At 41.9% G+C, this 12,329-nt stretch overlaps 1 protein-coding gene across 1 annotated transcript in view; it reads left to right on the top strand.

The window, feature by feature from the left end:
- Nucleotides 1–7,714, top strand: part of LOC148842071 (1-phosphatidylinositol-3-phosphate 5-kinase FAB1B-like) — a 41,948-nt gene extending 34,234 nt beyond the window's left edge. The window contains exons 9-13 of the mRNA XM_088959935.1: nucleotides 3,181–3,304; nucleotides 3,391–3,561; nucleotides 4,013–5,566; nucleotides 5,743–6,009; nucleotides 7,023–7,714. Of these exons, the coding sequence (XP_088816061.1) occupies nucleotides 3,181–3,304; nucleotides 3,391–3,561; nucleotides 4,013–5,566; nucleotides 5,743–6,009; nucleotides 7,023–7,349 (2,443 nt within the window). The 3' untranslated portion in view covers nucleotides 7,350–7,714. The remainder of the gene's footprint in view (nucleotides 1–3,180; nucleotides 3,305–3,390; nucleotides 3,562–4,012; nucleotides 5,567–5,742; nucleotides 6,010–7,022) is intronic.
- Nucleotides 7,715–12,329: the final 4,615 nt, after the last annotated feature.

Genomic DNA, 12,329 nt, shown 5'->3' with positions numbered 1-12,329 from the left:
AAACAAGGGACAGAGAGGGAAGTTTTGTTCTGGGCAGTTCTGTAATTCAAATTACTTGGGCCCAACTCTTATCTTAGGGGTTGACAATTGTATCTTAATTTTACAGTAATGAAGTTAGCGTTTCCAATAAAAAAGAGACTAAGAAAACTAGGGTTCTTCATGTTGGAGAAGCCCTCACCTGACCTGTTTCACCTCACTTAAATCTGAAGACATCTAAACTTGCTGGAGTCCAGCAGTACTTCTTCACAAAAAGCAAGAGTTTTCCCCTTTGGTCCAAGTATCAGCAGAATATTCAGCTTACAGTGGGAGGAAAGAGGAAACCTTTTCTGGTTCAATCTAAAAAAAACTGTATACTTCAGTCCCCTTCACTGTCAATCTCCAGAAAGCTTCTTGAGCACCTGGGTTTAAGAGTCCAGCATCTAGACCTGCAGTAAGGTCTCTCTAGTAGTTGCCTTGACTATTCATTTTAGCTTGCACACTAACAGGCAATATATGACCAGCTTAGGGTTTCCTTGATCTACAATACCAAGGCAGAACCCTAGAGAACAAAGTTCAGTAAGTTACGATCAGAACTAGGGTTTCAGTAAGGAATAAACAAGAAGAAAGAAGGAAGAATGAAGGAAGAAAGAAAGAGAAACAACAGGACCTAGGACAGGTTTAGTGCTTGGATACCATGAAGGCGTTCAGCCCTTGGTTAGAGAAGTAATCTCTACTGTCCAGCCCAGGAATGTTATAAAATAAGTGAGTTTGAATAAGCGACAAAACCGCCCCTGCTTAGGTGGCAGCAAGTAAAGATAAGAAGTACAAAATAAGCCCAGGCCCATACACTTAGCAAAAGAAAAAAAAACATAATAGAGAACTAAAGGCCCGGGCCCACCTCTTTATGGATAATACAAAGAGTTACAATGACCAATATGCCCTTAATAGGGCTCCTTCTGCTAATCCACCAATAAAAACATAAAAACAGCATTACACTAATGGGCCTTGAGCCAAATAACTAAAACCTACAAATAAATAACAACTACTCAACAAATCCTCAACACTCCCCCTCAAGTTGGGAATAGATATCACACATTCCCAACTTGCATAGATCATGTTCCAACTTGCTTTTAGTAACTCCCTTGGTGAAGATATCAGCTATCTATAAATCAGATGAAACGTATGGTAGATCATTTCCTGTAACTACAATGTCATCAACATATACTATTAGAACTGACAAAAGTGATTTTTCCTTTTCACAAAGAGTGTACGATCTGAGTCTTTATGTATCCAAAACGAATCAAAGCTCCCTGGAACCTGTCAAACCATGCTCTGGGTGATTGCTTCAAACTTTTATCCAACTATTTCAGATGCAATAGGCAGTGAGTCAAAAAGGTGCGCCTAGTCACACCTCCTTTAGAAAGGTATGTGCCTGGAGCACCTAGCATGGACTCAGTTTGGCTTACCTCAAGTGGCTAAGTATAAAGCGGCTTATAGAATTAGAGTAATGCAATTGGGAAAGAAATAAAGAGATTGAAAGTTTCAAGTTCTTAAACATGTTTTATGTCCTATGTTTATCGATTTTAATTTGAGCTATTATGCTTTTTAAAACATTTAGTTTAAAATTTAAGTATGCATTTTTAATTAATATTATTTTAATATTTTATTTTATTTTTTCATTTTTATGAATTTTTTGTTTTTTTTTAATATTTTGTGACTTGCTTCAAAAAGTGCAGACATCACCTTGTGCCTTGTGCCACGAGAGAAAAAAACCCCTTGCACTTTTAAAACACTAGTGCTAGGTTCTTCCCCCCACCATGGTTGATTTTCTATCATCTTTGAGAGTTTGTGTTGTTTAGCTAAGGGGAAGTTGCTATGAAACTCTCAGTCTTCTATCATTGGTTGGACAGTTTGGAAGGAAATAAATAGCAGAATCTTAGAGGCAGAGTGCTCTGTTGTAAGAAATCATTGGCAAGGCTGAATGGAATATGATGAAATGGGCTTACTCATCTAATCTCAGTGGTCATCTATCATTTTTTGGTTTGTGCATATTATACTTTTTGTATGTTTTGTGAATGCACACTCTCTTATACCTTCTGTATACCTTGAACTCTGAAGGTGTTTCACCCTCCTTTTCAGTAACATAATTTAAACACTTACCATTTATCAAAAAAATAAAAAATATTATACCACTTGAACCTATTAGTGGCTTGGACTTCCACCCAAAACTTTTAGCACCCTATTATCTCTGATACCACCTGATTATCCCAAACCTCCCCCTTTGTTTCCTATATGATGACAATGTTTGGATTTCATTTAATTAGGGCTAAATTCACAGCTGCCCTCTTCACTGGCTTGCCAAAGCCACAAAACTGTGTATCTTTTGTACTATGAATGCAAGATTTTTATTGAAACAGCTAAAGGTTACTGAATCTTGACCTCAACAAGTTTGCTTGAATACTTGTAATGCTTTGCATTCTCCAAAGGTTCAAGTGTAATTTTTTTTTCTTTTTTTTTGGGGGGTGGGGGGTGGGGGAGTGGGGTGGGAGGGGACAGGATTTTGTATGGCCATATGGATGGAAGCTAAATTATGCATGCCAGCCTTGCTATCTTTTTTAGTCATGTTATTTTGCAGAGAATTTATATACCAAAAGAAAAGAAAAGAAAAGGATGAAAACTACTCTTGCAATCCATATTATCTATTTTTTATTATTTTATTTCACGAGAACAGTCAAATCAGATTACTTTTCCTTTCCTAACTATTCTAATTGGACATTATTTTGATCAAATGCTATTGTAAATAATATTTGAAAGTTGTCATGTGTGATGTGTGATGCATGCACATTACTACTACTAGTATATGTAGATAATAGGTGTTACTTGATATTTTTTGATATTTAAATGTTTCTGAGATTTAAGACTTGCTTGTTCAACATGACTAAGACTTAAGAAAGAGGAATGATTGGTATTGTTGGATAACCTTGGTCAACCCATTAGGTATATTCATAAGAATTTTGTCCCTGGAGATATCATAGTTATTCTTATTCACTGTCAAACTTTAACTAAATGTCCTGATATTCCATGTGCATATGGTAATAACTCTCTGGACAAATAACAAATTAATTTTTACATGTCTAACTGTGTTTGAGCCTATATGTGCATTATTCACTCTACCTGATTTCCAAATTTTTACGTGTACAGGTTTGGGAGAATGGTTGCATGCTTTCGTTATGGTTCAATTGATGTTCATTCTGTTTATCTTCCACCCTCTAAACTTGACTTTAACTATGGAAGTCAAGAATGGATACAGAAAGAAGCAAAAGAGGTCTAATTATCATAAATCTGATTCCAGAAATATATGTTTGAAACTCCTGTTCATTGTGGATGATTCATTGGTCTTGCTTTTAACAGGTGGTTGACAGGACAGAACTTCTTTTTACTGAAGTACTCAACAGTCTCCATGAGATTGTTGAGAAAAGATCAGGTTCAGGATTCCTTAAAAGTGATGTGAAAGCAGCTGAATCAAGACATCGTGTTGCAGAACTAGAAGGGATAATACAAAAGGAGAAGGCAGAATTTGAGGTTGTGCCTTTTGATTGCTTTTCTCCCCACACATCACCTCACCCACCCCAAAAAATGACAGTCTAATTGCATGTTGGTCTAGAGCTAAAACTCTGTTGGTTGACAGAATGACTTTGGTTTTCAACTTTGTGCTTTCTGTCAGGTCCACTTGTGTTCCTAGCTGGACCTTTCAATGAGTAGGCAATCTCTTGGGTTGTGATGTATGCCAATATCATGTGGTTAGCTTATAAATCTGTTCAATCAAGAAAAGGAAACAAACTAAATTATTTTAGTTATTTTTAAGGAGGTAACCGAGAAAGAAACAACCTAATGAACTGCTGATTTTTCCAAGTGATAGCCAAGTAGTTGAACTGGCCAGATTGGTGAATAGTAGATCTTATAATATACGGTGATTAAGTAGTCAGCCTTTCCACTTTATCAGGTTCTGATTATTTTCTCAACATTGTCTTAGGAATCTCTCCATAAAGCTCTGAACAGGGAGGCAAAGAATGGCCAACCTATAATTGATATCCTTGAGATTAATCGGTTGCAGAGGCAGTTGCTCTTTCAGTCTTACGTGTGGGACCGCCGCTTGATATATACAGCCAATTTAGACAACGACCATCAGGAAGGGCTAAGCAGCTCTATGGCAAAAAGCAAGGAGAAAACCCTTGATTCGATTGAGAAGCTTGTTGAGATGAACACTTCTAATAATACAAGTAAGGCTTTATCCAGTTGTGACTCCTTAATTTGGGATGGGAAGCCTGATGAAAGCCTTAATCAAGGAGGATCTGGTGAGCAGCCTAATCAGGATGCCTTAGCTAGTCAAGGAAGAGAGATGAATCAAGATCCAAAAAATGAGAAGGAAGGCATGGTTTATTTGTCTACTGGCCAAAAGCTTGATGATCAATTTGATCCTTTGGAATCTGGAGTAATTCGTAGGGTTCTCTCAGAGGGGCACTTCCCAATTATGGCAAGTTTGTCAGACACTCTTGATGCAGCATGGACAGGTGAAAATCACCCAGGAAGTGCAACACCAAGAGAGAATGGTTATACATTTCCTGATGCAGCTGTTGTTGATTCGTCAGTCATGATAGATGTTGCAGTGGCAAAACCGGAGTTGGAAGAGCATTTGGAAAACCGAGATGGAGCTGAGATATCTCAATCTCTTGGACCTGCAAGAGCAATCAAGGGAACTGACAATGTGTATGACACTACAAGCTGGGTAAGCATGCCTTTCCTAAACTTCTACCGTTCTTTCAACAAAATTTCTTCAGGAAGTGTTCCAAAGCTCGATACGCTTAGTGGATATGATCCTGTCTATGTCACATCGTTTCGGGACTTAGAGCGTCAAGGTGGTGCCAGATTTCTGTTGCCTATAGGTTTCAATGACACTGTTGTGCCAGTTTATGATGATGAAACCACAAGTATTATATCATATGCCCTGCTCTCTCAGGATTATCATGCCCAGATGTCTGATGAGCGGGATAGACCAAAAGATGGGGGAGACTCTTTAGTCTCCTTACCACCTTTTGATTTGGTGAATTTTCATTCATTTCATCTATTTGATGAAATGACCTCCGAATCATTTAGAAGTCTTGGGTCCACAGATGATAGCATCTTATCTATGTCTGGGTCCCGGAGCTCTCTGATGTTGGAACCACTCTTATCTACAAAGGCGTTGCATGTGAGAGTTTCTGTTACAGATGATGGCCCTCTAGGGAAGGTGAGGTATACTGTTACTTGCTACTATGCTAAGCGGTTTGAGGCCTTGAGGAGAACATGTTGCCCATTTGAGTTAGATTTCATAAGGTCCCTCAGTCGCTGTAAGAAGTGGGGGGCCCAAGGTGGCAAGAGCAATGTCTTTTTTGCAAAAACCTTGGATGATCGGTTTATCGTCAAACAGGTTACAAAGACAGAGCTAGAATCTTTCATCAAGTTTGCTCCTGAGTATTTCAAATACCTCTCTGATTCAATTGGCACAGGAAGTCCTACATGTCTGGCAAAGATTCTGGGGATTTACCAGGTAGAATATTGATCTTTAAGCTATGTCACTGAGGCTCAACCATGACCTTATCTAAGTTAAGAACCTCCTTCTTGATTTAAGGACCAAGCTTTTCATATTTTAGAATAAACCCATCAACCATCTCCAAGACTAAGTCCTGATATTGTTGCTACTTTTATTTATTCATTTTATGTCAGGTGACATCGAAGCACCTTAAAGGGGGGAAGGAGTCAAGGATGGATGTTTTAGTCATGGAGAATCTTCTGTTTGGGCGGAATGTTACAAGACTTTATGACCTTAAGGGATCTTCTCGGTCACGGTATAATCCAGATTCAAGTGGGACCAATAAGGTTTTGCTGGATCAGAACCTCATAGAAACAATGCCAACTTCTCCGATTTTTGTGGGAAACAAGGCTAAGCGGTTGTTGGAGAGAGCTGTTTGGAATGATACTTCTTTTCTTGCGGTAAGCTCAAAATAACCAATTGCTGTAATTTTCATGGTTCAAGCTAAAAATAAAATACTTACTAATTGGACCTTCTTAATTGTTATTTACTATAATTATGTGCACATAGTCATGGGTTTGGTGATGGGTATATTAGGTTACCACCAGTTATGTTACATGGAAACTTCAAAATGGGTACAATACCTGAGGGGACTCCTCTTTGCCTCATTTGTAATATGTGACTAAAGAACCTTTAATTCTTGGTAAAACCTTAACCTGGATTGTAAATTTGTAATACTTAATAATTTAGTATAATCCATCTTTGTTTCCTTTTGTTGTTTGCACTGATTTATGCATCTGCATTTGATTTTTTTTGAACAATTATCCCATTATTTATACAACATTTAAGTCATTAAAAATTTTAACGTAGAACTAAAGTATTTCTGTGGAGTTCCTGAATCTTATTTTGGATTTGCCGAGTCTTAAAGCTTATACTTGTGTCAAATTGTGACACTAGTATCCATGTTCCCAATGAACTCTTTAAGATAGAAGATCCAACCCCACCTCATTTATTGAACAGCCCAGGACCAACTGCTTCAGGTGAGCGTGGGGCAACCTGTATGGGACAGGGATCAGTATAAATATGCAAAAACACCTATTTGATCAGATGAACAGGGCCTGTCTATGCCATACTTATTCAGATTGTGATCACTAAATCTTGTTAACAATCAATTGATCAGGTCCCTCTCCCTTTTAATATTTATTTGTACTTGGGTTTCATTTGACTGGTCCCTCTTCTATTTCAGAATCAGTAGATGTTTTAGGCAATCTACAGGGAAGTATCTTATATTTCTTGGTCCAAGTATATCTAGTAAATTTAAAAAAAATTGACAAATCTGTTAATCCTTCTTGCTGAGATCAGTTGTGGTTCTTTGCATTTTGATTGGACTAAAATTTTTCCATGTATTTTAAGTAGGAAAGAAATATTTTGTTGGTCATCTCTTGATATTTGATTCATATTAACAATATGGCAGTCCATTGATGTAATGGATTACTCATTACTGGTCGGGGTGGATGAGGAGAAGCATGAGCTGGTTGTGGGGATAATTGATTTCATGAGGCAGTACACCTGGGACAAACACCTCGAGACATGGGTGAAGGCTTCAGGGATACTTGGTGGTCCAAAGAACTCATCTCCAACTGTAATCTCTCCCAAGCAATACAAGAAACGGTTCAGAAAAGCCATGTCTGCTTATTTTCTCATGGTACCAGACCAATGGTCTCCTTCAACCATTATCCCCAATGAGTCCCAATTGGACGTCTGTGAAGAGAATGCACAAGGTGGGCCTTCACTTGAATGATACTGTGAAAATGTGAAGATGTAAGTTGGGGTTCAATGCCCTCTTTTTCTTCTATTTTTTTTAACCCCTTTTTATTCAGTCTGTCAATGCTTCTTTTACTTTATCCTTTTTTTTTTTGATGAATTTTACTTTATCCTTTTATCCATTATATTTTTTTTAGGATGGTAGATGTATTCCTGTTCTTAGGAAAATATATGTCAATGATTTGTTAGAAGAATGAACAAGGCGGTTTGATGCCAAGAAATTCACGACGGAGGAATAATATCAAATAGTTTGTCTGTCAGTTACATGTATAATATCTTTTTTGTGTATGTATGCATCATTTGCAATATATTCGTCACAATACATCAGTCAATTTCTTTGTATTTGATCTGGCATTAATTCTCCCCACTGTCAAGGGGCTTATCTTGTGTATATATCGTCGTTTCGAGTGTCTTCCAGTTCTACAAAGGAATTTTATCATGGATAAAGGCCTGACCGCCTGAATCAATTATTTTGCTGTGTTTCAAATCATTGAAACCTCTAGCTGTAAAATTCTCATCTGTTGCAATTTAATGTATACTAGCGTGAAGCCCGTGCGATGCACTGAAGATAGAGAAAATGACAAAATTAACAAATGAAATAAAATCAAACCTGTTATATTTAAATTAATAAATGAAACATTTAAATAAATGCCTTCTAGAGTTAAGTTCCCCTCAGAATTGTTTTAGTTTCCCAAATGTATTTATGCCCATCCCCACTATAAATACCCCCCCCACACACACACTTTAAATTCCCATCCCCACTATAAAGGGAATTGCAAAATTATGATAAAATGGAAAATGAGATACACCAAAAACAACAACAAATTTCGGGAAAATCTCTGAAAAAATCTCATTCATATAGAGGTCCAACTATCAATGGGCAAAGTATTTCTAAGAATGCGGTTCTTTTGATAGGAATCAAATTAGAGAAGTAAAAAGGAAGCAAGCATAAAAAGATTGAGTGCACTATTAATTTTGCAATTTAAGGTAGCATAAGGATGGGATGGCATGCCCTTTGCATATGCTGGTAAAGGATCTAATGGTTACGGGTTATTTCCCCTTACGTTGTTATATAGGAAAATGGTAAATTATTAACATTAAAACTAAACTGAAATTAGGACATTTCAAGTAGTTAAAAGGAATTAGACAAGAAAAAGGTAAATATCCATAAACCATGGGATTTAGATTTCTTGATTTGATGACGACAATAGGAAGTTCTACATATTTTGCCTAAAAGAGAAGGACAAGAATAAAGAAGAATTAGAAGAATTAGAGGATAACAATAAAGTGCATCCTGATGAAGGAAGATTTGGCCCGACCTCATAATTATGCAACACGTGGCAAAGGCAACAGCTCGACACAAACAGCGCGCCTAAGGCAAGAGCACTAAAGGAACCAGCAGTCCGAACTCCCTACTGGGAACCCGAACTCTCCCTTAGGCCCCAAGCAAAAACCCGAACTGGACTGCCTTAAAACAGTTCGGGACACGCCTCACCGAACTGACCTACCTTAAAACAGTTCGAGACACACCTCACCGAACTGGCCTGCCCTATGGCAGTTCAGGACATACCTCCGAACTCAAGACTTCACCTCGCTCACCACTCCAGCACTTTGCCCCCAGGACGCCAAACTGAACAAACCGTACCATGCCTGACACCGAGGAAGTTCGTACCCAGGGGCGGTGCACCTGACTGACTTGGGATCTGACGCTTGACGGCCGCACTTCAAACGGCCACCTGACACCGCCATCTCCAGTTATAGAGACAGCCCCGACAAGTAGCAGTGGCGGTTGTCCCAGTAGAAAGGATGACACCCGAACTGGCAAAAACAGAGATAATCATACCCGACCTGACAGAGGCCTAGGAGTGAGTGCGCGAAGTGGTTATAAAAGGCCCCCTACCCCCAACAACAAGGTATGTGAACTTTGCGCCATCTGGTCTTTACTTTGCCTTTGAGAAAATACTAACTTGAGCTTCGGAGTTATCTCACCGGGTTTCCCCCAGAGTTCCCTCATCTTCTCCGTTTCAGGCTCCCCATTGCTCCAGTCAAAGGCAAAATCGTTGACAGCTAGGACCGGCCGGATTGCGCACCATCAATTGGCGCCGCCTGTGGAAACGCTTCTAAAAGCCTCCCTCTAAATCTCTCTTACCTCTCTTACCTACTCTTCTTCCAAAAAACTCCAACACCCATGGCTTCCTCCAACAATGTTGGACGTGGCACAAAAACGAACACCACTGGGGAACAACCCCAAGTTCCCGTGGTGTGCATCGGGCAGTTCACCATCCCCCTTTCAATGGATGGGATCCCCAGCCTGAATGCGCCACAAGCAGTGGTGCCCCTGAACCTTCCTGCCTTGAACACCCCTCTTCCACTCCCTATTGAAACAAACTTCACTGAACCAACTGTTGTCCCACTGGCGACCCGCCAGAACCAGCTGGATGACCTAATGCAATGCATGCGGGCGATGCAAACCCAAATGCAACGATTCCAGCAGCATCAACTCCAGCAACACCAGGTACTACACCACCTCTCCCAACACCATTATCAGCAGCAGTTCCCTCAGCTACCCCTAAACCAGTCACTACTTCCCCCCTGACACCCTGTCCCAAAGCCGGTTAAGGCCTCCCCTCAAGGTGGACGCCCTCACTGAGGAGAAGCTTCCCAACTCCAGAACCCCCCTAATAGCCAGGCCTCATCCCCAGGCCGAAAGCAAAGAAAAATCACCCCCGCCTCGCAGCTCGTAGGTGGGTCGGAAACCTCGCCCACAAAGTCACCTCGGCGCTCCAAGCCTGAGTTCCCACTCACGGAGAACCGATTCAGTGCCCTAGCAGTAGACCAGCATTCCGGGCCCATCAAGCTCAGCAACACGGAGGCCAACAGTGCCAGCACCAGGCCCACTCAGCGAAGGCGCCGATGAAGGCGCAAACGAAGTCGCCGAACTGCTACTCGTGTCCTACCTGAGCTTAGAGGCAAGAAAGAGATGAGCTCGGATGAGGTAAAAACTGTCCCAATTCTCTCAGTTCCTTCCCCCCTTGCATTGGAACTTCTGACAGTCCCCATGCCCGGAGACTTCAAGCTTCCATATCTGGACAAGTATGATGGGTCCTTTGACCCCAATGACCACGTCGATGCTTTCTAGTCGCAAATGCACCTCGCTAGGGCCAACGAGTCATGCATGTGCATGGCCTTCACCACCACCTTCAGAGGGGTGGCCCGCACCTGGTACCGGAACCTAGCCCCCGGGTCAATAAGAAGCTGGGCCCAGTTTGTGCAGATCTTCACCGCACACTTCGTTACCAGCAAGCGGTGCCCCAGAACCGAGGAAAGTATCTTCGGGGTAGTCCAGAGGGAAGGGGAATCCATCTGGAGCTACATCAAGCGGTTCAATGAAGCATGCTAGCAGATACCGCAGTTAGACCTCGCGGTATAGCTCACGGCAGCCAAGAGTTGGGTAACACACAAGGAGTTCAAATGGCACATGGTGGCTAGCCAGCCAACGACTGTGGCCGATTTCCTCAAGCTCGTGGACAAATTCATGAGAACAAAGGAAGAAATCAACCAAAGAACCGAAGGTGGGGTCGAGAAAAGAAAAAGAGAAGGTGAGCCCTCCAACCCAGGCGACAGAAGAAGCCAGGCCCGAGAGGCGAAGCCAAGCCAGTCGTCCCGAGCTCCCTTAGCAGTTCGGACGGATTATACGCCGTTGAACACAAGGTGGATCGAGATCTTGATGACGATCAAGGACGCCCCCTACATAAAGTGGTCACCTCGCCTAAAGAGTAATCCAAACGAGAGAAATAAAAATCTATATTGTAGTTTTCATAAAGATCACGGTCATAGTACCGAACAATGTAATAATCTCCGGGACGAGATAGAGGGACTCATCCGTTGCGGATACTTGAGAAATTTTGTACAAAATGACAATAATAATAAAGCAGGTCGGCAAGGGGAGCACAGAAAGGATGCCCCCGAATCCAGCAGCAGACCGGCTGAAGCCTTGCAGCGACCTCCTCTAGAAGAGAGGCCAGTTCGGGGAACCATCCATGTGATAGTGGGTGGTTCGGTGGTAGCAGGTTGTACTTCGGCAGCAGCACGGATGTTAGTTCGCGAGGCAGCCCAAGAAGAATAGAACCCTCCAAAGAGGCCGAAGACAGAAGAACCGATCTTTTTCACGAAAGAGGACGTGCGAGGTGTCCACTATCCCCACGATGACGCGCTCGTCATAAAACTAAGGATCAACGACTTTGAAGTCCGGCGCGTACTTGTAGACTCAGGCAGTTCGACAGACATCCTCTTCAAATCGGCGTTTGACCAACAACAGTTGCAGAGAAGCGAGTTGAAGCCCACAAACACTCCTCTGGTGGGCTTCAGCAGAGAGGAAGTCAGGCCCTTGGGGAAGATAACAGTACCTGTGGAAGTCGGCACATGGCCTTGCGCGGTAAGACTCAACCACGATTTCCTGGTGGTCGTGACCCCCTTCCCATACAATGCCATAATAGGGCGGCCAATTATGCATATCCTGCGGGCAGTGGTCTCCACCTACTATCTGGCAATGAAGTTCCCCATGGACTTCGGTGTGGGGGTAGTGTGGGGCGACCAACTTGAGTCCCGCAAATGTTATGTTGCCGCCCTGAAGGGAAAAACCAAGGCAGCCGACGACCTCGAACTGGAGCGGCCTACGAAGCAGGGCGAGGAACGAGCTTCGTCCACAGAGGAAATGGTTGGGATCCCGACCTCGGCTACAGATCCGACACAAACGCTACAGATCGGTGCTTTCATCAAGGAGCCTCTACGAACTGAACTGGTGAGTTTTTTACTTAAAAATTTAGATACTTTTCATGGTCCGCGGCCGATATGCCCGGTATTGACCCTAGCCTTATAACTCACAAACTTAACATTGACCCTGTAGTCAGACCCATTAGATAGAAGAAACACAACTTAGCCCCGGAGTGCTGGAGGG

The sequence above is a fragment of the Nelumbo lutea genome, chromosome 8 (genome assembly GCF_056320005.1).
Source record: "Nelumbo lutea isolate HS-2025 chromosome 8, American lotus-T2T, whole genome shotgun sequence".
NCBI lineage: Eukaryota > Viridiplantae > Streptophyta > Magnoliopsida > Proteales > Nelumbonaceae > Nelumbo > Nelumbo lutea.
This window is presented reverse-complemented; position numbering and strand designations above follow the sequence as displayed.